Source organism: Scyliorhinus torazame, chromosome 7 (assembly GCF_047496885.1).
Source record: "Scyliorhinus torazame isolate Kashiwa2021f chromosome 7, sScyTor2.1, whole genome shotgun sequence".
In the NCBI taxonomy this organism is placed as follows: domain Eukaryota; kingdom Metazoa; phylum Chordata; class Chondrichthyes; order Carcharhiniformes; family Scyliorhinidae; genus Scyliorhinus; species Scyliorhinus torazame.
Genome location: NC_092713.1, coordinates 32,807,768 through 32,832,804, shown reverse-complemented (window position 1 = coordinate 32,832,804; position 25,037 = coordinate 32,807,768). Strand labels below are relative to the sequence as shown.

At 44.1% G+C, this 25,037-nt stretch overlaps 1 protein-coding gene across 3 annotated transcripts in view; it reads right to left on the bottom strand.

The window, feature by feature from the left end:
• Positions 1-8,948: 8,948 nt before the first annotated feature.
• The window catches only part of mtf2 (metal response element binding transcription factor 2), a 106,725-nt gene continuing 90,636 nt past the window's right edge, over positions 8,949-25,037 (bottom strand). For all 3 annotated transcript variants that reach the window (XM_072510505.1, XM_072510502.1, XM_072510503.1), the window contains 3 exons: positions 20,773-20,864; positions 15,139-15,246; positions 8,949-9,957 (listed from right to left, as the gene is read on the bottom strand). In XM_072510505.1, coding sequence (XP_072366606.1) covers positions 9,609-9,957; positions 15,139-15,246; positions 20,773-20,864 — 549 coding nt within the window. In that variant the 3' untranslated portion in view covers positions 8,949-9,608. The remainder of the gene's footprint in view (positions 9,958-15,138; positions 15,247-20,772; positions 20,865-25,037) is intronic.

The window sequence follows — 25,037 nt, the reverse complement described above, 5'->3', positions numbered from 1 at the left end:
GGCATACAAAATGATCAGAGGGTTAGATAGGGTGGACAGTGAGAGCCTTCTCCCGCGGATGGAAATGGCTGGTACGAGGGGACATAGCTTTAAACTGAGGGGTAATAGATATAGGACAGAGGTCAGAGGTAGGTTCTTTACGCAAAGAGTAGTGAGGCCGTGGAATGCCCTACCTGCTACAGTAGTGAACTCGCCAACATTGAGGGCATTTAAAAGTTTATTGGATAAACATATGGATGATAATGGCATAGTGTAGGTTAGATGGCTTTTGTTTCGGTGCAACATCGTGGGCCGAAGGGCCTGTACTGCGCTGTATCGTTCTATGTTCTATGTCCAAGGTGTTGAAAACAAGGGTGGCGCCGAGTCCAGAGATGGCGATTTTCGGAATGTCGGAAGACCCGGGAATCCAGGAGACAAGGCAGACGTTCTGGCCTTCACATCTCTGGTAGCCTAGAGAAGCATATTATTAGCTTGGGGGGGGACTCAAAGCCCCCGAAGTGGGAGACCTGGCTAACTGACATGGCTAGCTTTCTCTGTCTGGAGAAAATCAAGTTCGCCCTGAGAGGGTGAATGTTAGGGTTCGCCCGGAGGTGGCGACCATTCGTCGACTTCTTTAGGGAAAATTGTCAGCAGAAGTGGGGGGGTGGGGTTGTTGAGATTTAGTTTGGTCTGGGGTAGGGTGTTAGAAAAGGTGGGACCTGTGAGGGAGGAAGACGGCTTTTGCACTATGTTTATATTTGTATGGTCACTGTTTCTTCTGTTTTTGTTATAAAACCATAAATACCTCAATAAAATGTTTATTTAAAAAAAAGTTCAATAGCCTGATCCCACCATCAAACATATCCCTTGATTCCCTTAGCCACAAAAGCTATATCAAATTCCTTCTCGAAATTGCACAACATTTTGGCCTCAACTACTTTCTGTGGTAGTGAATTCCGCAGATTCACCACTCTCTCGGTGATGAAATTTCTCCTCACCTCAGTCCTAAAAGGCATGTCCAAGGTGTTGAAAACAAGGGTGGCGCCGAGTCCAGAGATGTCCCTATTCCTATACTCACAACCTCTCGCTATGAAGGCCAACATACCATTTGCCTTCTTTACTGCCTGCTGTACCTGTACGCTTACTTTCATGCACGAGGACACCAGGGTCTCACTGAGTTTCCATCTCTCTCAATTTACACCCATTCAAATAATAATCTGCCTTCCTATTTTTGCTACCATAGCGGATAACCTCACATTTATCCACATTATACTGCATCTACCATGCATATGCCCACTCACTTAGCCCGTCCAAATCCAGCTGAAGCATCTCTGCATCCTCCTTACAGCTCACCTCCCACTCAACTTTGCATCATCCGCAAATTTGGAGAAAATACATTTAGTTCCCTCGTCCAAATCATTAATATATAATGTGAACGGTACCCCAATAGTCACTGCCTGCCAATAGGGAAAAGACCTATTTATTCCAACTTTTTGCTTCCTAATTGCTAACCAGCTTTCTATCCATCACAAGACAAATTTGATTGAGTTTTTTGAGGGGGTGACCAAGAAGGTAGATGAGGGCAGTGCAGTAGACGTTGTCTACATGGACTTTAGCAAAGCCTTTGACAAGGTACCGCATGGTAGGTTGTTGCAGAAGGTTAAAGCTCACGGGATCCAGGGTGAGGTTGCCAATTGGATTCAAAATTGGCTGGACGACAGAAGACAGAGGGTGGTTGTAGAGGGTTGTTTTTCAAACTGGAGGCCTGTGACCAGTGGTGTGCCTCAGGGATCGGTGCTGGGTCCACTGTTATTTGTGATTTATATTAATGATTTGGATGAGAATTTAGGAGGCATGGTTAGTAGTTGCAGATGACACCAAGATTGGTGGCACAGTGGATAGTGAAGAAGGTTATCTAGGATTGCAACAGGATCTTGATCAATTAGGTCAGTGGGCCGACGAATGGCAGATGGAGTTTAATTTAGATAAATGTGAGGTGATGCATTTTGGCAGATCGAATCAGGCCAGGACCTACTCAGTTAATGGTATGGCGTTGGGGAGAGTTATAGAACAAAGAGATCTAGGAGTACAGGTTCATAGCTCCTTGAAGGTGGAGTCGCAGGTGGACAGGGTGGTGAAGAAGGCATTCGGCATGCTTGGTTTCATTGGTCAGAACATTGAATACAGGAGTTGGGACGTCTTGTTGAAGTTGTACAAGACATTGGTACGGCCACACTTGGAATACTGTGTGCAGTTCTGGTCACCCTATTATAGAATGGATATTATTAAACTAGAAAGAGTGCAGAAAAGATTTACTCGGATGTTACCGGGACTTGATGGTTCGAGTTATAAGGAGAGGCTGGATAGACTGGGACTTTTTTCCCTGGAGCGTAGGAGGCTTAGGGGTGATCTTATAGAGGTCTATAAAATAATGAGGGGCATAGATAAGGTAGATAGTCAACATCTTTTCCCAAAGGTAGGGGAGTCTAAAACTAGAGGGCATAGGTTTAAGGTGAGGGGGGGGAGATTCAGAAGGGCCCAGAGGGGCAATTTCTTCACTCAGAGGGTAGTGAGTGTCTGGAATGTGCTGCCAGAGGTAGTAGTAGAGGCGGGTACAATTGTGTCTTTTAAAAAGCATTTAGATAGTTACATGGGTAAGATGGGTATAGAGGGTTATGGGCCAAGTGTGGGCCACTGGGACTAGCTTAATGGTAAAAACTGGGCAGCATGGACTGGTTGGGCCGAAGGGCCTGTTTCCATGCTGTAAACTTCTATCATTCTATTCTAAGACACTACCCACAATCCCATGCATTGGTCTAAATAAACTATATCCACCGGTTCTCCCTGGTCTACTCTACTAGTTACATCTTCAAAGAATTCTAGTAGATTTGTCAAGCATGATTTCCCTTTCATAAATCCCATGCGGACTTTGATTATACCACTGCTTTCCAAATGCAGTGAGTGGGAAGAGTTTCGTCCTATCTAAAATAAAAATAGAAAATGCTGGATAAACTCAACAGGTCTGGCAGCACCTGTGGAGAGAAACAGAGTTAACATTTGAGATCTAACTGATCCTTCTACAGAACTAGATTTTATTTCTCCTTCCCTACTCTGTCCAGACCCCTCATGATTTTGAATACCTATATCAAATCTCCTCTCAACCTTCTCTTCAAGAAAAGCAGTTCCAACTTCTCCAATCTATCTTCATAACTGAAGTTCCTCATTCCTAGAACCATTCTCGTGAATCCTTTCTGTGCCCTCTCTAACGGCTTCACATCCTTCCTAAAGCGTGGTGCCCAGAACTGGATGCAATACTCCAGTTGAGGACAAACTAATGACTTGTACAAATTGATCTTATCCATAGAATCCCTACAGTGCAGAAGGAGGCCATTTGGCCCAGCACGTCTGCACCAACTCTCTGAAAGAGCACCCTACTTAGGCCCACTCTCCACTATCCCATCCCCATAGCCCCACCTAACCTTTGGACACTAAGACGTAATTTAGAATGGCCATTCCACCTAACCTGCATATCTGCCACTGATTGTCACTACGAGGCAGTTATCATCTTGTTGCCACTTAAGAGTAAAGCCCAAGGTCATCAGTCTGATAGTCACCAACAAATAGTGAATTTCTATTCCCAGAGAGTGGTAAGAACGTGCAACCCATTACTGCGAGGAATGGTCGAGGAACATAGGATAGATACAGTTAAGGGAGAACTATACAAACATAACAGCACAAGTCCCATTGCCTTCTTGCTCTAAGTTAGATCAGGAAACATAGGAGGCACAAGTGGAAAATAGACACAAGAAAGAGGTTGGTTGGGCTGAATGTCCTGTTTCGATACTGCATGTTCAATGTAATTCTATGCTCTGATGAAATACTTCTTGAACATGTTTAACAAGCGTCATTTTTTATTTCTTTAAAAAAAAAATTTAGAGCACCAAATTCATTTTTTTTTTTCAATTTAGTGTGGCCAATCTGCCAACCCTGCACATCTTTTTAGGTTGTGGGGGTGACACCCACACAAACACGGGGAGAATGTGCAAACTCCACATGGACAGTGACTCAGGGCCAGAATTGAACCCGGGTTCTCGGCGACGTGAGGCAGCAGTGCTAACTGTGCCACCCCTAACAAGCGTCATTTCACAGTGCAGTGCACTTCTGCTCAACCTAGTAACATTTGGCAAAACTGTTCAACTTAAAATCCTTCCGCCATGTCACACTCGTATCCTATGGATAACTGCAAAACTAGGGCAGACTTGGCTCCTCCCATTAATTACATCATCGGTAGCCCACTAAGATGTCACATGACTTGCTTAGCGAGGACTAAATACAACCGCTCGTAAATTATCTACCCTCCAAGGAATCTCCAGCAATGATAATATCCCATTAGCCATTTATCTGGAGCCAAGTAAGTGATTTGAATTAATGACCACATCTTTTATGACTTCTTAATTACAGCTTTAGCAGACAGAGTTTGGATTCCTTAACCTAGGTTCTTTAATAATATTACTGCAACAAATATATACCTTAACCCAGGCTTTTAAGAACCTTACTGCAACAGATATAAAACATTATATACCAATTTCCTACATTCATCACACATTATAAACCAGCAAGTGTTAATAGGTGAGTATTTTTACTCTCGCATTCGTGACTGCTGGGATTGATGGAACCGTGAATGAGTGCAGTCCATGGTAGCACAGTGGTTAGCTCTGTTGCATTACAGCGCCAGGGTCCCAGGTTCGATTCCCACTTGGGTCACTGTCTGTGCAGAGTCTGCACATTCTCCCCGTGTCTGCGTGGGTTTCCTCCGGGCGCTCCGGTTTCCTTCCACAAATCCTGAAAAACGTGCTTGTTAGGTGAATCGGACATTCTGAATTCTCCCTCAGTGTACCCGAACAGGTACCATGGTGTGGCGACTAGGCGAGTTTCACAGTAACTTCATTATAGTGTTAATATAAGCTACTTGTGACAATAATAAAGATTATTATGGCAGTAATTAACATAGAGGGATCTGGGCATGCAGGTCCACAGTTCCCTAAATGTGGCAACACAGGTGGCCAAGGTGATTAAGAAGGCATATGGCAGGCAGCACAGTGGCGCAGTGGTAGCACTGCAGTCTCACGGCGCCGAGGTCCCAGGTTCGATCCCGGCTCTGGGTCACTGTCTGTGTGGAGTTTGCACATTCTCCCCATGTTTGCGTGGGTTTCGTCCCCACAACCCAAAGATGTGCAAGGTAGGTGGATTGAACACGCTAAATTGCCCCTTAATTGGAAAAATGAATTGGGTACTCTAAATTTATTTTTAAAAGGCATATAGTATGCTTGTACTCATCAGCCGAGGCATTGAGTACAGGAGTTGGGAAATCATGTTGCAGCCGTATAAAACCTTGGTTCGGGCTCAAGGGTATTGGCTGCGGAGAGTTGAATAAACTAGGATTGTTTTCACTGGAAAGACAGTGGCTGAGGGGAGACCTGATGGAGGTCTACAAACGTGTGAGAGGCATAGACAGGGTGGATAGTCAGAGGCTTTTTCCAAGTGTGCAAGTGTCAATTGCATGGGGACACAAGTTCAAGGCGAGAGGGGGAAAGTTTGAGAGAGATGTGCGGGGTAAGTTTTTCCACAGAGTGGTGGGTGCCTGGAACGCACTGCCAGAGGATGCAGTGGAAGCAGGCACATTAGCAACATTTAAGAGGTATCTGGCTGGGTATATGAATAGGGAGGAAATAAGAGAGATACGGACCGAATAAGGGCAGGTTTTGTTTTTAGTTCGGGCATGATGATCGGCACGAGCTTGGAGGGCCGAAAGCCTTGTTCCTGAGTTATACTTTTCCTTGTTTTTTAATTCACCCGTTATCTACCCAGCCTTATGCATGGCTTCCTGAGAAAAACACTTTCCACAAGTGATTCACAAAGGTTCGGCACAACATCGTGGGCCGAAGGGCCTGTTCTGTGCTGTATTTTCTATGATTCCTGTATGTATTTGATTTACTTTGTTTATATTTTAATTAAAATTGGCTGCGTGCATTTCCTCTGCACCATACATTATCGCAAATTTGTATCAAGTTCTTCATTATAAATTCTGATGTCAACATTTATGATGGAAACGGCCCATATGTACAATATTCTATGTAATCCTGTTGTGCTGTAATTACACATGGCCAGAGGCACCGTAACATCTCGGTTTTGTCACCCAGCACCTCAGCCCGTACTATAAAAATCAACAAATTTCACTTTGCCTCCCAAGTTGACATAAAACTCCAGTAGAGGTGAATGGTATATAAAAATGGAATGTGTGGTTTTACATTAGGAGCTGAAAGACATTGGCATGTTTTGGGCCAATCCTCCAACCCTGCTTCATCTGAGTTTTCATTCCCCTTACACAATGCAACAAGAGATTGGCTAGTATTAATTCAAATCTTGCACTTTGTGCTTCCAGTGTAACTTTAACACTATTGTTGGTCGTGTTTTTTTTCAACACTTTATTGTTGAAACTATCTTTGTAAGCATTTAGACTGGAAATCCTCTAGGCAAACAAGTTACAAATAATGTAATTACATGCTCTGGCCATTAGGCAGCATTAAAAGGGGGTTGACTAGTCTGTACATACTTTTTTCTGTCATATTCACGATTATTCACGAAGAGCCGTCTTCTCAACTTTGCCGCTCGCTTTAGGTGTGGTGATCCTTGTAATGATATGTATAGGCAAGCTAGCGAAGGGTTAATTATTACATCTGTGTAATTCAAACACTAGAGGGCACCACCATTTCTCTGTATATAAATCAGACCTTAGTGAATGCTGGGTAGGGTTAGTGAAGGAGAAAAGCCGAGAACAGCACTGGGAGAGTATTAGATTAGAGTTAACACGAGGATATTATTAGTGACTATTAGATTATTGATTACTGCTAGGCAAATTCAATATTACTTTATTATTAACTATAGCTCAGTGGCATGTGCGAACTTCATTTAATTAATCGTTATACAATAAATTAGTTTTATTTCAATCTAATGATTGGTGGATTCTTTGTCATCAACTCGACTGACCATTCTGGAACAAAAGACAAACACGACATATTACCACCAAGGGTAAAAGAACAAACCTCAGGTTAAATCACCACCCGTCAGCTCTCCCCCCTCAAAAGAGAACAGCAGCCTATGGTCATCTGGGACTATATTGATTTTATCCTTACATTTTATATACTTTTGTCTGTCATATTCCCTGTTCTAATTTTGCGATTTGTTCATGCCCGAGTAATGCCTACTTGCACATTTTCCCAGTTAGCAGCAGTGTCTTCAGCTGCTCCAGTGTAACTACAAAAATAACATTTACCCTCCCTGGCCAATTACTTTCCTGTCAGCCTGCTCCAAATCCAACTGAGGGGAGGAGACCTCAAAATGCTATCAAACAACATTTACCCACCAATAACCACCCAGGTTCAGTTACGATTTTACCAAATCTAGGGCGGCACGGTGGCAAGCAGAGGACCCGGATTCGATCTCAGCCCCGGGTCACTGTCTCTGTCGAGTTTGCAAATGCTACTTGGGTCTGGGTGAGTCTCACCCTCACAACTCCAAAGATGTGCAGGTGGATTGGCCATGCTAAATTAATTTAATTGGAAAAAAAAATTGGGTACTCTAAATTATTTTTAAAAGAACAATTTTACCAAATCTTAATATCCTGGGAGGTTACAAGTGACAGAAATTCAACCAGATCAGCCACAAACTCCAGTCATTAACGTAACTCAGAGGCTGACCATTTTGTGCCTGTGATTCACCTGATAAAATTCAAGTATGTGATAGAATCTGTTTGTTTGCCTGCTTAGGTGCATGAAATTCAACACCATCCAAGGTGTGCAGTCCACAAAGGCGGGTTTTTTTTTTTCTTATAAATTTAGATTACCCAATTATTTTTTCCAATTAAGGGCCAATTTAGCGTGGCCAATCCACCTACTCTGCACATTTTTGGGTTGTGGGGCCGAAACCCATAGACACGGGGAGAATGTGCAAACTCCACACGGACAGTGACCCAGAGCCAGGATCGAACCTGAGGCCTCAGTGCCGTGAGGCAGCTGTGCTAACCACTAGACCACCGTGCTGCCCGAAGGCAGGTTTTTAAAAGTAATACTGTGGCATTGCACAAGAGGGTATGAAATCTAAATGTAGTTTGCAGATAAGTAGGGGTAGTTTCACTAGCCTCAACATGCAACATCGCAAAGTTTCATAGTTGCAATATGTGCTATGTCCTGCAGCAACTTACAAGGGCTTCTTTGGAGGCACCTCCCAAATCCCAGAGCAACCATTAGCTGGAAAAACAGGGGTAGGTGTAAAAACAGAAAATACTAGAAAGACTCAGCATGTCTCTGGAGAGAGAAACAGAGTTTTTTGAGTCTGCCTAATTGCCCTTGAGCAGAGTAGCTTAGTGGGCCATTTCAGAGGGCAGTTAAGAGTCAGTCAATCACATTGCTGTGGGTCTGGAGTCACGGACCAGGTAAGGATAGCAGATTCCATTTCCTAAAGGACATAAGTGAACCAGGTAGATTCTTATAACGATAAACAATGGTTTCCTGGTCATCATTAGACTTTCAATTCCAGATTTTAAAAAATTGAAGTCACATTTCACCATCTGCCATGGTGGGATTTGAACCAGAGTCTCTGGATTACCAGTCCATTGAAGGAACTACTATGCCACCACATCCCCTAATGATGGACATCCGCAGTGAAGAAGGCAACTGTGATCCAAAATTTAGTGTACCAGTGCCCATGGGATCTTAGTCCAACAAGAATTGGAACCTTTTTAGATGACACCGGAAATAAATGAAAGCAATTCAGTAGAATAAAGAAAGGCAGAAGAGAAGTGAAGAGGGGGGGGAATGATGCAGATTGTGGAGTGAGAAGATGGTTAATATAGCAAGTAAATTTAATGTGAATATTTGAACTATATACTTCCCAATTTCAACTTAAAAAGCTTTGTGAATTTAATTCTTTATTCTTTGGCTATACCAGCCGATTACAAATTTAAAAACACATGGCAATAACTAACAGGTTTGCTTACAATAGCATTACAAAAAAGTTGCCAGTCTGAAAAACAATCCTGGGTAACATTTTTTAAAATTCCAGAGGTATCAATGTGATCATTAAGGTACAGCAAATTGCCAGGTACAGTACGGATTCATCAAAAGGCAATATTACTCTGTTCACCCTGTGAATTCAACACAAGAATCTGAGAACATCTACCAACACTACAGACAAAATAAAAAAAATACATAACTTCAAATTCATTTTGGTAGACTGACCTACAGATCAATCAATCCCCGCATGTATTGTTTAAGTACACAGTTGTAAGCAGTAGCACCAAAATTCTTAGATCAAGCCTGAGTGGAAAAAGTCACTGTAAAATATTGCAAATGGTTCCTGAAAATGTTGAAGATTATGGCTAATTAACATTTACACTTAAAATTACCCACTCCCAGGGCTTAAAGTTCTCAGTTGCATAGGAATAAAATTTATCAGAAATACATAGAAGCAGAGACACATCAAGACCTTAATGTCTGTCTGAAGATCAGCTTCAAAGGTTCAAGAGTTCACAAGATAAACTGAGCTTCTCAAAGAAACTGGATTACAAGTAATCAAGATGCAGTTATTCCTTCCCACTCCACCAGGTACTGCACTTTGCCATCCAGAGTCACTCGACGAGCCAGGATTCGATACTTTTCACCACAAGCAAGTCTACCAGCAGCACCAAAATAGTTAGTAATTGATGATTTTAAATGATTCAGGTGCATGTCCTGATCACTGATGATTTCTGTATCAAGTCCTTCATACTGGCAATCATCTTTTTCATCATTATCATTTCCACTTTCTGATGTCTGTGCCTGAAAGGTTCTAGGTGAAGCACGACCTCGCCTTTTTTTCAAACGTTGCAACGTTAATGGCCAAGATCTACCAGTGCGAGTTCTCCTTCTTGGACCAGAAAGACTAAATCAAAATAATAGATATATAAGCTGAAATCTTCAAAAGAATACTTGGCCTAATAAGTAACACAAGAAGTCTATTTTCAACCCAACTTGCAATAATAATTTTACGTCTCATGAAGTTTTATTCATGCAGAGGTACTGCCATAAAAGTCAAAATGTTCCTACAACAGAATTAATTTGTAATAGTATCTATTTTCTATCTTTCAAACCCAGCAAGTTAGGTTTTCAACAGAAAAACTTCCAATGAATGAATGCTTATAAATGTAAAACACTATCTGCATAAAGGGCATTGCCACAGTTAAAATTAAGAGCATTTTCAAAAATTGCACCAATATTTTTACATACAAAACACTAATAGGTTCTTAAAATGTAGAAAAACATGTCACTTCAGTAATTTAGGCTATGACACAGTTTTGAACTATTTCGGTGCAGTTGATGTTTGCTGAGCTGATCAAAACCTGTTCTGAAATTTAAGAAAATACAGCGAACATAGAATTTGCACTGCAGAAGGAGGCCATTTGGCCCATCGAGTCTACACCGACCCTTGGAAAGACCACCCCACTTAAGCCCACACTTCCATCCTATCCCCGTAACCCCTCCTAACCTTTCTGGACACTAGGGGCAATTCAGCACAGTAGCATAGTGGTTAGCACTGTGGCTTCACAGCGCCAGGGTCTCGGGTTTGATTCCCTGCTGGGTCACTGTCTGTGCAGAGTCGGCACGTTCTCCCAGTATCTGCGTGGGTTTCCTCTGGGTGCTCCGGTTTCCTCCCACAGTCCAATAGGTGGATTGGCCATGCAAAATTGCCCTTAGTGTCCAAAAAAGTTAGGAGGGGTTATTGGGTTAGGGTGGAAGTGAGGGCTTAAGTGGGTCGGTGCAGTGTCGATGGGCCGAATGGCCTCCTTCTGCACTGTATGTTCTATGTTCAATCTCCTCCAAGCCCGAGTTAGGGAACTGGAGCTGGAGTTGGATGAACTTCAGATCATTCGGGAGGCAGAGGGGGTCATAGATAGCAGCTTCAGGGAATTAGTTACACCAAAGATTGGAGATAGATGGGTAACTGTAAGAGGGACTGGGAAGAAGCAGTCAGTGCAGGGATCCCCTGCGGTCGTTCCCCTGAGTAACAAGTATACCGCTTTGGATACTTGTGGGGGGGGGGGAAACTTACCAGGGGTAAGCCATGGGGTACGGGCCTCTGGCACGGAGTCTGTCCCTGTTGCTCAGAAGGGAAGGGGAGAAGAGGAGCAGAGCATTAGTAATTGGGGACTCGATAGTCAGGGGCACAGATAGATTTTGTGGGAGCGAGAGAGACTCACGTTTGGTATGTTGCCTCCCAGGTGCAAGGGTACGTGATGTCTCGGATCGTGTTTTCCGGGTCTTTAAGGGGGAGGGGGAGCAGCCCCAAGTCGTGGTCCACATTGGCACTAACGACATAGGTAGGAAAGGGGACAAGGATGTCAGGCAGGCTTTTAGGGAGCTAGGATGGAAGCTCAGAACGAGAATAAACAGAGTTGTTATCTCTGGGTTGTTGCCCGTGCCACGTGATAATGAGATGAGGAATAGGGAGAGAGAGCAATTAAACACGTGGCTGCAGGGATGGTGCAGGCGGGAGGGATTCAGATTTCTGGATAACTGGGGCTCTTTCTGGGGAAGGTGGGACCTCTACAGACAGGATGGTCTACATCTGAACCTCTGGGGCACAAATATCCTTTGGGGGGGGGGGGGGGGGGAAAGAGGAGATTTGTCCGTGCTCTTTGGGGGGGGGGGGGGGGGGGGGGGGGAGTTTAAACTAATGCAGCAGGGGCATGGGAACCTGGATTGTAGTCTTAGGGTACGGGAGGTTGAGAGTATAGAGGTCAGGAGCACAGATTTGACTTTGCAGGAGGGGGTCAGTGTTCAGGTAGGTGGTTTGAAGTGTGTCTACTTCAATGCCAGGAGTATACGAAATAAGGTAGGGGAACTGGCAGCATGGGTTGGTACCTGGGACTTCGATGTTGTGGCCATTTCGGAGACATGGATAGAGCAGGGACAGGAATGGTTGTTGCAGGTTCTGGGGGTTTAGGTGTTTTAGTAAGCGCAGAGGAGGAGGCAAAAGAGGGGGAGGTGTGGCGCTGCTAGTCAAGAACAGTATTACGGTGGCGGAGAGGCTGCTAGATGGGGACACTTCTTCCGAGGTAGTATGGGCTGAGGTTAGAAACTGGAAAGGAGAGGTCACCCTGTTGGGAGTTTTCTATAGGCCTCCTAATAGTTCGAGGGATGTAGAGGAAAGGATGGCGAAGATGATTCTGGATAAGAGCGAAAGTAACAGGGTAGTTATTATGGGAGACTTTAACTTTCCAAATATTGACTGGAAAAGATATAGTTCGAGTACATTAGATGGGTCGTTTTTTGTACAATGTGTGCAGGAGGGTTTCCTGACACAATATGTTGACAGGCCAACAAGAGGCGAGGCCACATTGGATTTGGTTTTCGGTAATGAACCAGGCCAGGTGTTAGATTTGGAGGTAGGTTAGTGATGGAAAGGGATAAGTATACCCCGCAGGGCAAGAGTTACAGCTGGGGGAAGGGCAATTATGATGCCATTAGACATGACTTGGGAGGGGTAGGTTGGAGAAGTAGGCTGCAAGTGTTGGGCACACTGGATATGTGGAGCTTGTTCAAGGAACAGCTACTGCGTGTTCTTGATAAGTACGTACCGGTCAGGCAGGGAGGAAGGCGTTGAGTGAGGGAACCGTGGTTTACCAAAGAAGTGGAATCTCTTGTTAAGAGGAAGAAGGAGGCCTATGTGAAGATGAGGTGTGAAGTTTCAGTTGGGGCGATGGATAGTTACAAGGTAGCGAGGAAGGATCTAAAGAGAGAGCTAAGACGAGCAAGGAGGGGACATGAGAAGTATTTGGCAGGTAGGATCAAGGAAAACCCAAAAGCTTTCTATAGGTATGTCAGGAATAAGCGAATGACTAGGGTAAGAGTAGGGCCAGTCAAGGACAGGGATGGGAAGTTGTGTGTGGAGTCTGAAGAGATAGGCGAGATACTAAATGAATATTTTTCGTCAGTATTCACTCAGGAAAAAGAGAATGTTGTGGAGGAGAATGCGGAGACCCAGGCTATTAGAATAGAAGGCATTGAGGTACTTAGGGAAGAGGTGTTGGCAATTCTGGACAGGCTGAAAATAGTTAAGTCCCCGGGGCCTGATGGGATTTATCCTAGGATTCTCTGGGAAGCCAGGGAAGAGATTGCTGAGCCTTTGGCTTTGATTTTTATGTCATCATTGGCTACAGGAATAGTGCCAGAGGACTGGAGGATAGCAAATGTGGTCCCTTTGTTCAAGAAGGGGAGTAGGGACAACCACGGCAACTATAGACCGGTGAGCCTCACGTCTGTTGTGGGTAAAGTCTTGGAGGGGATTATAAGAGACAAGATTTATAATCATCTAGATAGGAATAATATGATTAGGGATAGTCAGAATGGCTTTGTGAAGGGTAGGTCATGCCTCACAAACCTTATCGAGTTCTTTGAGAAGGTGACTCAACAGGTAGACGAGGGTAGAGCAGTTGATGTGGTGTATATGGATTTCAGTAAAGCGTTTGATAAGGTTCCCCACGGTAGGCTATTGCAGAAAATACGGAGGCTGGGGATTGAGGGTGATTTAGAGATGTGGATCAGAAATTGGCTAGCTGAAAGACAGAGGGTGGTGGTGATGGGAAATGTTCAGAATGGAGTTCAGTTACAAGTGGCGTACCACAAGGATCTGTTCTGGGACCGTTGCTGTTTGTCATTTTTATAAATGACCTAGAGGAGGGCACAGAAGGGTGGGTGAGTAAATTTGCAGACGATACTAAAGTCGGTGGTGTTGTCGATAGTGGAAGGATGTAGCAGGTTACAGAGGGATATAGATAAGCTGCAGAGCTGGGCTGAGAGGTGGCAAATGGAGTTTAATGTAGAGAAGTGTGAGGTGATTCACTTTGGAAGGAATAACAGGAATGCGGAATATTTGGCTAATGGTAAAATTCTTGGAAGTGTGGATGAGCAGAGGGATCTCGGTGTCCATGTACATAGATCCCTGAAAGTTGCCACCCAGGTTGATAGGGTTGTGAGGAAGGCCTATGGTGTGTTGGCCTTTATTGGTAGAGGGATTGAGTTCCGGAGTCAGGAGGTCATGTTGCAGCTGTACAAAACTCTGGTACGGCCGCATTTGGAGTATTGCGTACAGTTCTGGTCACCTCATTATAGGAAGGACGTGGAAGCTTTGGAACGGGTGCAGAGGAGATTTACCAGGATGTTGCCTGGTATGGAGGGAAAATCTTATGAGGAAAGGCTGATGGACTTGAGGTTGTTTTCGTTAGAGAGAAGAAGGTTAAGAGGAGACTTAATAGAGGCATACAAAATGATCAGAGGGTTAGATAGGGTGGACAGTGAGAGCCTTCTCCCGCGGATGGAAATGGCTAGCACGAGGGGATATAGCCTTAAACTGAGGGGTAATAGATATAGGACAGAGGTCAGAGGTAGGTTCTTTACGCAAAGAGTGGTGAGGCCATGGAATGCCCTACCTGCAACAGTGGTGAACTTGCCAACATTGAGGGCATTTAAAAGTTTATTGGATAAGCATATGGATGATAATGGCATAGTGTAGGTTAGATGGCTTTTGTTTTTTGACTTCCCATGTCGGTGCAACATCGTGGGCCGAAGGGCCTGTACAGCACTGTATCGTTCTATGTTCTATTGCCAATCCACCTAACCTGCTAATCCTTGGACTGTGGGAGGAAACCGGAGCACCCGGTGGAAACCCACGCAGACACGGGGAGAACATGCAGACTCCGCACAGACAGTGAAGGGAGGTAAAGAAAGCACATTTTTCTCATATAAAACCAGGAAATGCAGCAAAAACTCAGCAGGTCTGGAAGCATCGGTGGAGAGAGAAACAATTCATATTGGACTCTAAACATTAACTCTCTTACCAATTCTGTCAGACTAACGTAGAGTCCAATGACTCTTCTGTGGAACTTCCTCAATGGCTGCATTTCTTAAGATATATTCAAGCTATCGGAGGTATAGGAGAGCATACCGTTTCAAAGATTGATTAAACCCTAATTTCACTCATTTTTACCAATATTAATTATTCTTTTGATTGGACTGAAAAACTAAAACGCTTTGACTGGAAGCCGTTGAAAGAATGGGCGATTACCTTGACTGTCTAGACAGACTAGTTGAGGTAGTTTCGGTTGTGCTGGCTGCACCAGTGGATTCTACATCAGAGGTATTAGAAGATTGTGCAGTTTTCTCAACAAGCCTCCTGGAATGCAAGAAAAACAATAATTTAAACAACAACGCTGTATTAAGTTTCAGAGTGATGTGATTAAATCCAGACCTAGTGGGTTAAATTTAAGCAAAGGTAATTTTGGAGGCGTACGAGAGGAATAAATCAACGGTGTAGATTTGGAAATTAGGTTAAAAAATATAACGGTAGCTAAGCAATGGCACAAAAATGAATAATTCATAATTCTCAACAAATAGACACCTTGGTTAAAGTGGTTCCAGCGTGGCTAACTAGAAAAATCAAGGACTAAAAGGAGAAACTTAAATGTTGCCAAGTCAAAAAGCAAGTCTGAGAATTGGGAAGGGTTTAATAATCTGGGGAGGGTGACTGATGCGAGCATTGGAACAGTTGCATCTTTGTGAGCTCCAGCTCTGCTCATCTTTTAATCCTTCTTTTCATCCTGGTGCACATTTCATACTTACTTTTTCTTGGGCTATATAGCTTGCGCTATGTCCCTGGAGGCAAAATGCTAAAATCGTCATTTGTTTGTGGTGGTCTGAGATGGGACCCAGTTTGTAGTGGTGCAGGTGGTGCTGAGCGGACTCACTGTGGCTGTGCGATGTGCATCGAATGAAAACATCTTAGACGGCAGAGAATTTCGGTTCTGCAATGCAGGTCATTAGAGCTCACTTCGAAGGATCGAGAGGTACTTTTAGAAGAACGGTGGAGACACATGAGAGGGCCCTTGGACTCGAAAGAGCACTGCCTTCAAAATCCTGCGGCATGGTGTGCCATTTATCCTGACAGATTCGGGAGATGTGAGCCGAGCAGGTGCCCCCCCCACCCACCATCCCCCCCGAGCCCTGTCCCTGGCAAGAGGTGGGAGACGAGTTTCCGATTGAGTTCGAGAATTGACCGTCATGTTTTGGTAATCTTGATTTGGAGGCTGGGCGCATCAAATTCAACGGAGCACAACATATCATGTCAGGCCAGTGGTTGGTAGGGCTCACCGATCACTGGTCCTATATCATCCTATTCTCGATGCTCGTTGTGGGGGGTTGCAGTTGCTGAGGGGCCGAGTCTGTAGACCACATGGGCGTCGGAGAGAAGGCATGGCAGAAGTGATGGTGTTTCGTGATTTGATCATTAGAATCCTGGAGAGACCCTGAAGTGTGCTCGTGGATCCTGCCTTATCCTTTGCCTTCTCGTGTGACATGGAAGATATATTTATCCTACAAGTTACCCTGCGGTCCTTCTATAACCCTGAACATTACTCGCTATTGATCACGTTGCTGATGTTTTGTTGCCGTCTTTTTCCCCTGTAAGGATTGTGAAATGCGAGCGTGGTGGCCTGTGTTAGATTATCCTGTTCTAGCAAAATCATTTTGAGTCATTTATTAGCAGTGCACACCGGCGAAGACAGACGCCACATTTTGGACATGGAGGGAGGACAGAGGGACAATGCACATGGACAGTAGACTGGCGACCCTGGAAAAATTCTCGGAGAAGCTCCAACTCTCGAAAGGGAACAAGCTCAGAAACCTTCAGCTGCGCGACTTTCTCTGCAAGGAGGCAAAAGCATTCCCCCAGAGGCCCAGACACACACTTTTGGACACAATGTTAGGGGATTAGGGAACGACAAATGTGGCGACACTTACGGACAACTCAGAGAAAGTTAGGGCCCTACTGAACGAGACGAGACGGAAATGGGGGGGGGGGGGGGAAAGAGAGAAGCTGGTATTGGAATTGGGGGGAGGGGGGCGTCCTCTGGATCAAGGCACTGCACAAGATCAACTCCACCATTCCTTGTGCGCACCGAGTGCATCTTGCTAAAACATGCATGAGCGGGTTCTTCCTGGAGGTAGAGGATAAATGTGAGCTATGTTAGGGGAGCCCAGCCAACCACACCAGGGTTGTGGAGGTAGATATGGAGCCGTGCCAATCTGTGGCGGTGTTTGGGGTGTCAGAGCATCCAGTGCTCTACTCTGGGAGGGGGACAGATGCCCTGGCCTTCACTTCACTGATCGCCATGCGGAGATCTCTTACTGGGTCGGACGACGGCAGCGCCACCCAGGGCCTCGGAGTGGGTCTCAGAGGTGGTCGAGTTCCTGAGACGAGAGAAGATAAAATTCTTGATCAGAGGGTCCGAGGAGAGATTCCATGACACATGGAAGAAGTTCACAACCCTCTTTGAGAACCTGTTCGCAACCGGCAGGACGGGGGGGGGGGGGGGGGGGGAGAGAAAGAGAGAGAGAGAAAGACCCCCCCCCCCCCAAAAAAAAGAGTTCTGGTATTGATTTTAAATACAATGTAAATAGGATAATGCAAACACAGGAATCCGAGTCACAGGAAAAGTGTTTTTGCCAATGGCTCTGTCTCATTTGTTGTGTATAATTCTTGTTACTGAATGTAAAAAAAAAAATCCCAATAATATATATATTTTTAAAATATGGGAAGTGTGATTAGTGCAGTTTTACCCCTTCTGGTTAGTGTCTTATAATTCTTCTTGGGGTGTGTTTCTTAGTCTACCCCGGTCTCATTTATGAAGAGGACGAGTGGAGCCAGGGTGAGGTGAATATGGTTGACAGGGTTAGTTTAGTCCTCATTGAGTTTGAGGATAGCTTCACACGTTCCTCCCCGCCCCCCCTGCACAAACACACACAGTTAGAGCTAATCCGTTTTGTGTTTTTCATTTGCATTTATATTTTTGTTTATCTTCTCCAAATTAAGAATTTGTATCCTTATCCTTCTTTGGCCTGGACAGAATTTTGCATACTGTAGGACTGGGTCCTTCGGTCTCCTCCTTGAGGTTGAGTTTTTCTTTTCTTTTGCTTGGGTCTCTCGGTGTTCCTCTTCTGATTTATTATGGTGGTTAGGTTGTTGAGGAGAGAGGTTGCTCTGGGTATCATTTCTGCAACAGTGTTCGCCTTGAGCTAGGCTGGGTTTCCCCCACCTCGGGTTTCTGCACCACCCTTTCTTCTCTTCATCCAGATGAGCATCATATTGGTTCTTATAGCGGCAACACGGTGGCGCAGTGGGTTAGCCCTGTTGCCTCACGGTGCTGAGGTCCCAGGTTCGATCTCGGCTCTGGGTCACTGTCCGTGTGGAGTTTGCACATTCTCCCCGTGTTTGCGGGGTTTCGCCCCCACAACCCAAAGATGTGCAGGGTAGGTGGATTGGCTACACTAAATTGTCCCTTAATTGGAAGAAATGAATTGGGTACTCTAAATTTTTTTTATTTTTTTTTAAAAAAAAAATATTGGTTCTTATCCTGATTTGGTAATCCCTCGTCTCTGGTGGGGCTAGAAGAGTATCTAGTTCAGTCTGATGATTGTATTGAGCCAGTTGCGATGTTGTTCTCTGGTTTCATTCTGTACTCATGTAGGTGAAGCTGTATTTGTTTTTTCTCTCCTTGCTTATGGCAATGTATTATTGTGTAACTTTGCTGTGTTTTTAAATGTAAAATCTCAATAAATATACTTTTTATAAAAACGGTGAAGGATGACCAATAAAATAGAATGAGGGTAAACTCCGAAGAAATATTAAAAGATGGTAAGAGTTTGATAACAAGCATAAAAAGAGGATGAGATTAGTGAAAAGTAAACTAGGGTTTTGGGTTAAAATGGGAAAAATTATAATGGAGAAAAAAGAAATGATGGAGGAATTAAATATTTTGTCAGCCTTAACAGTAGAAGACGCAAAGAATATAAAAAGACATTGTAACCAAGAGTTTAAAGAGGTATTTAAAGCAATTATTGACGAAAAAAGTACTGGAGAAAATAATGGGACTAAAAGTTGACAAATCCCCAGGGCCAGAAAGAGGTTCCTGCAGAAATAGTGCATATGTTGTTTTGATCTACCAGAATTCATTTGGTTCTAAAGTAGTCCCTGTTGATGGGAAAATAACCTGCTGGTCAAGAAAGGAAAGAGGGGAAACTGAGAACAGAGAACTATAGGCCAGTTAACCTGACATAGGTGGGAGGGGAGGAAAATGCTAGAATCCGTTATTCATAATAATATTAATTAATTATTATATTATTATTAAAAATGCTAGAATCCATTATTAAGGATACACTGACAGGGCATGTGGAAGTTCATACTATGGTTTGGCAAAGTCAACATTGTTTGACAAAAAGAAAATCAGGTCTCTCAAACCTAGTGTTTTTTTGAGGGTGTAGCTATGAGGTTACATAAGCGGAAAAAAACCAATGGCTCTAGTATATTTTGATTCCCAGAGGCTTCTCGATAAGTGCCATACCAGATGTAATATATTCGCACGGACTGAGGATTATTTAACAGACAGAAAACAGTGAAGAATGAACAGGTAATTTTCACAATACAGGGTGTAAACTGGTGGAGTGCTGCAAGGATCATTGCTTGAGCCTCAGCTTTTCACAATCTATGTCAATGATTTAAAATGATGGAGCTGAGTATAATATAGCACAGTGGGCTAAACAGCTGGCTTGTAATGCAGAACAAGGCAGCAGCGCAGGTTCAATTCCCGTACCGGCCTCCCCGAACAGGTGCTGGAATGTGGCAACTAGGAGCTTTTCACAGTAACTTCACTGAAGCCTACTTGTGACAATAAGCGATTATTATATTCAATTTTGCCTACAATATAAAGAGAGGTGGAAAAATAAGCTGAAAGAAAAGGGACTGCAAAAGGCTGCAGTTAAGTGATTGGGCAAAAATGTGGCAGACGGATTAAAATGTGGGGAAATGAGAGAGTCACTGTCAGTAGGATGAATAGAAAAGCAAAATTGCTTTTAAAAACATGAGGTGAACAAATATTGAGATTCAGAGAGATTCTGATGTCCTTGAACATGAATCACAAATATTTAACATGCAGGTACAGCAAAGAATTAGGAAGGCAATGTTTTCAGCTTTTATTGCAAGATAGTAGCAGTATTAAATTTTCTCGCGTTATGTGAGGTGCTGATGAGATCACATCTGGGGTACTGTGTAAAGTTTTTGTCTCCTTACCCAAGGAAACATATAATTGACTTAGAGGATGTGCAATAAAGGTTCACTAGATTGATTCCCAGAATAAAAGCAGTGCCCAAAAGTAACATGAGCCAATATTCTCTGGATTTAGAAGCAGGTTTGATAGATTGAGAGATTGTTTCCCCTGGCTGGAGGGTCTAACGCGAGGTGGGGGGTCATAACCTCAGGATAAATGCCGAGCAATTAGGACTGAGACAAGGTGGAATTGCATCACAGAGGATTCTGAAACTTTGGAATTCTCAGTCACAAAGTATATTCAAGATTGAGGTCAATCTACACCTAAGGCAGTAAAGGGAAGAGATGGGGCAAGAAAGTGGAACTGACGCAGAGATTTAGACATGATCTTCTTGAATGACAAGACAAGCTTGAGGGATGATATGGCTACTCTTGGTCCAAATTTTTGTCTTGTCACTGAAAAATTCAATTGCTTTGCATAAATTTAACAGTCTTCAGTAATAATCAGATCCTTTGAAGACATAATAGCAAAAGCATGCAAAAATGACTAAGCATTACATTAAGAGCATCTTTTACACTGAATATTGAAAACCCATCAACTACCTTTTGGGACCAGGAAGATCCAAGGCAAGTGTATCCAGCATTGCAGATTGGTCTTGAATGTCACAGTGGCTTTGGTTGCTTTTCTCATTTTCCTGGAAGTAATAAAATGATAAAGTTTCAGAATGAACTTCAAAAACATTTGCACTTCCAAATTCAACTATAAATAAAATATTCCTAGTCTCTGCTTTTCTCCTCAGATGCACAGCCAAAAGATGAACTAATCTACACAAATCCCATCATTCAACAGCACAAAAATTACACACTATCACAAAGCATTGAAAGAGCATTAAATTCAATACAGTGGGGACAACTGTTAGCCCAAAATGCAATTCACTTCGCTATTTTGACTTAACTGCTTTCATAAAGGAAATCTTAATTTAGCTGTCGAAACGTTTGGCTACTTCTTGACCTGAATTTCAATTTAGGATTTTAGTGGTACATTTTCACTGTGCTAATAATATACTCAATCATATGCCCTTTAAAAACTCTCTCTCTTTCCCCCCCCCCCCCCTCCCCCCCACCCCCCCAGAGTGTTGGAATGAGTTTTTAAAAATGTTTTATTTAGTATATTCATTTAAATTAATACAAGAAATTCTGCCAAGAGCCAGCAGGCAATGGTCGTGAGTGCCTACGCCCCAATCCTTGATGCCAATGATGTGTCCAAAGAAGGCTTCTACTCCACCCTGGACACCGTGTTTGCCAATAGAAGATAAAATTATCCTCGAGGAGTTCAAATCCAGGATTGGAAAAGACTCCAAACTCTTGAAAGGAACAATCGGAAAGGAAGGAGTTGGGAATTGCAACCCAACGGGGCCTCCTGCTCATCAAAATCACTGAACACCAGCTTGTCATCACAAACACAATGTTCCACCAAAAAGACAAATTCTTGAAGACATCCACGATGAAAACACTGGCACATGATCGACATTGTCATCGTCCGATCCAAAGACCAAAAAGATGCCCTCATCACCGAAGCGATGACCAGTGCAAACAGCTGTTGAACAAACCACCAGCTCACCTGCTCCTCTATGTCTATCAACTCCATCAGAAGCAGCAGAAGATGAAGAAACTCAGAAAAAAGATCAATGTTGAGCGGCTTCAAGAGACAAGTATACGAGTAAACTTCTAACAACGTCTTCTCCAACATGTTCATTTTAATAGAGTGGAGGAAAACTGGAAAAAGCTGAAGACAGCCATCATCAAGCCGTGAAGAAACCGTTGGCGACAAGACCAGGAAACATCAAGACTGCTCCTACGAGAACAACCACACCATCCAAGACCTCATTGACAAGGAGAAAGCTCACTGTGCCTGGCAAAACAACATCACCAACAAGGCAAAGGGGATAGCTCAATCAGCGATGGTGACGGGGAAATCAAGAACTAATGGTGGATTGAGAAAGTTAAGGAGCTGCAACTCATTGCCTACAAGCACGACGCCCAGGGCTTCTTCAATGCCAGGGCAATATATGGACCCAACACCTTCGGCCTCAAACCGGTGCCGAGGACGGAACTCTCTTGAGACAGAGAAAACATCAGTCTTCGATGGGGAGAACCCTCCAAAGAACTCCTAAACCATGATACAATCATAGATGAGGACATGTTTGAGGAAATCCCCCAGCTCCCCATCAATGATGTTGGACTCCCACCAAGCATGGACAAAGCTGAAGCCACCTTTAAACAAAGAATGGAAAAGCTGAAGGAATGGATGGGATTCCAGCAGAGATGTTCAAACTTGAAACATCACCAGTCATTTCCACCAGCTGTTCCTGAAAATCTGGGACAGAGAATAAATTCCTGTCGACCTCAGGGATGCCATCATCACCACCATCTTCAAGAAAGGAGACAAAGAGGACTGTGGGAATTACCAAGAATTCCCTACTCTCCATCGCCAGGAAGATCATTGTCTGAATACTTGCTAGCCGCCTTCTCCCGGTCTCTGAAGAAATCCTTCCAGAAAGCCAGTGTCTCTTCCGACCAAACTATGGAACAGTGGACATGATTTCATTGCTCGAAAACTTCAAAAGAAATGCCAGGAGCAACATCAACGACTCTACATGGCTTTCATTGATCTGATCAAGGCTCTTGACTCAGGAAATCGGGAAGTGCTACGGAAGGTCCCGTCAAAGACCGGCTGTCCAGAGAAATTCATTAACACCCTCAGACTCCTCCACAACAAGATGTCAGCCACAGTCCTCACCAACGGAAGACAGACAGAAACCTTCAACATCAAGACTGGAGTCAAGCAGGGACGTGTCATTGCCCCCACCCTTTTTTCCATCTTGATCGCCACGACCCTTCACCTTATCAAAAACAAGCTTCCTCGGACGCGCTGAGTAGAGTCAACGCGTCCGCAACATGTGCCAGGCTGTGCCTGATACAATTTAAGGTTGTTCACCGGGCTCACATGACAGTGGCCCGGATGAGCAGATTCTTTGGGGTGGAGGACTGGTGCACAAAATGCGCGGGAGGACCAGTGAACCACGTCCACATGTTTTGGACATGTCCAAAGCTTCGGGGATTTTGGCAGGGGTTTGCGGACGTCATGTCCAAGGTTGGGTCCAGAGGTGGCGATTTTTGGGGTGTTGGAAGATCCGGGAATCCAGGAGGAGAAAGAGGCAGGTGTTCTGGCCTTTGCTTCGCTGGTAGCCCAGAGATGGATACTATTGGCATGGAGGGACTCAAAGCCCCCGAAGTCGGAGACCTGGCTATCGGACATGGCTAGCTTTCTCTGTTTGGAGAAAATTAAGTTTGCCTTGAGAGGTTCACTGTTAGGGTTCACCCGGAGGTGCAACCGTTCGTCGACTTCTTTGCGGAAAATTAATCGTCAGCAGACTGGGGGTGGGCGGGGGATAGTTTAGGTTAGAGTAGGGGGGTAATAAGGGTGGGACCTGTACGAAAGGTAAACGGCTTTTGCGCTATGTTTATGGTTTCATGTATATTGTTTATTTTGTTGGTGTTACTATACCAAAAATACCTCAATAAAATGTTTATTAAAGAAAAACAAGCTTCCTAGTGGAGTGGATATGGACGGAATACCTTCAACCTCAACTGGTTGAAATCCAAGAAGAAAACGACACTGACATCACTTATGGAACTTCAGCATGCGGATGACATCGCTATCTGCACTCTCTCAGAAGAGAATCTCCAAGCTTTGCTTGACACCTTCACGGAAGCATACCGAAGAATCGGTCTCGCCACAACCTCAAGACGACTCAAGTCCTTTAGTAACCCATCCCATGACAAAGACCCAGTCTCTCCCCCATCTAGATCAACGGAGAAACCTTACCAAATGTGAAACATTTCCCATACCTGGGGAGCCACCTCTCATCTAAGTCTGACATCGATGTGGAGATCCAACGTCGTATCCATTCTGTGAGCGCCTCCTTTTGACGCTTTAAGAAGAGAGTCTTTGACAACCACGACATTTCTGCTGACACCAAGATCCTCATGTACAAGGCAGTCGTCCTCCCAACTCTTCTGTAATGCTCAAACTTGGACTACATACAGACTCCATCTGAAGGCCCTGGAGAGGTACCATTAATGCTGTCTTGAGACGGATTCTCTGCATCATCTGAGAGGACTGGTGTACAAAAACCAGCATCCTAGAAGGAGCCAAGAGCACCAGCATCGAGGCAAAGAACATCCGAAACCAACTCCAGTGGGCCAGCCATGTGCTTAGGATGTCAAAGCCCCAACTGTCAAAGCAAATCTTCTTCACCCTGCTCAAGAAAGGCTCTGGAACAAGAGAACGACAACGGAAATGCTGCAAAGATACCCTGAAGGCTCACCTGAAGAAATGAAACAAAGGTGCCAACATCTGGGAGACCCTTGCTCAGAAGAGACCTAGTTGGAGAAACCTCCTGATTTGAAGGGACACAATTCTTCCAGGACACCCAACGACAAGGGGAGGCCCGGAAAGTGAACCTGAGAAAGCAATACCGGCGATCTGGAGTCCACCTCCCAGAAACACCTACCAAGAGAGGGGTGAAGATATTGTTCTAAGATCAGGCTCATTAGCCACGCAAGGATCCATAGAACCAATGACTAGTAACACAGAATTTCTTAGGTGGACAATCATACTTTTTAGCGAGTGATGACCGAAGATGCGTTTAGAGGGATTAATGGCAAATAGTGCAATTTTGATGATGCATTAATTTCACACAGCAATTGCCTATTAGCATATTTTGTATGGAAACGTATAGAGAAAATATTCATTAAAGCTATTCATTTAACATTTCCAGTGAGGATTAGTTTAGGAATTTTCA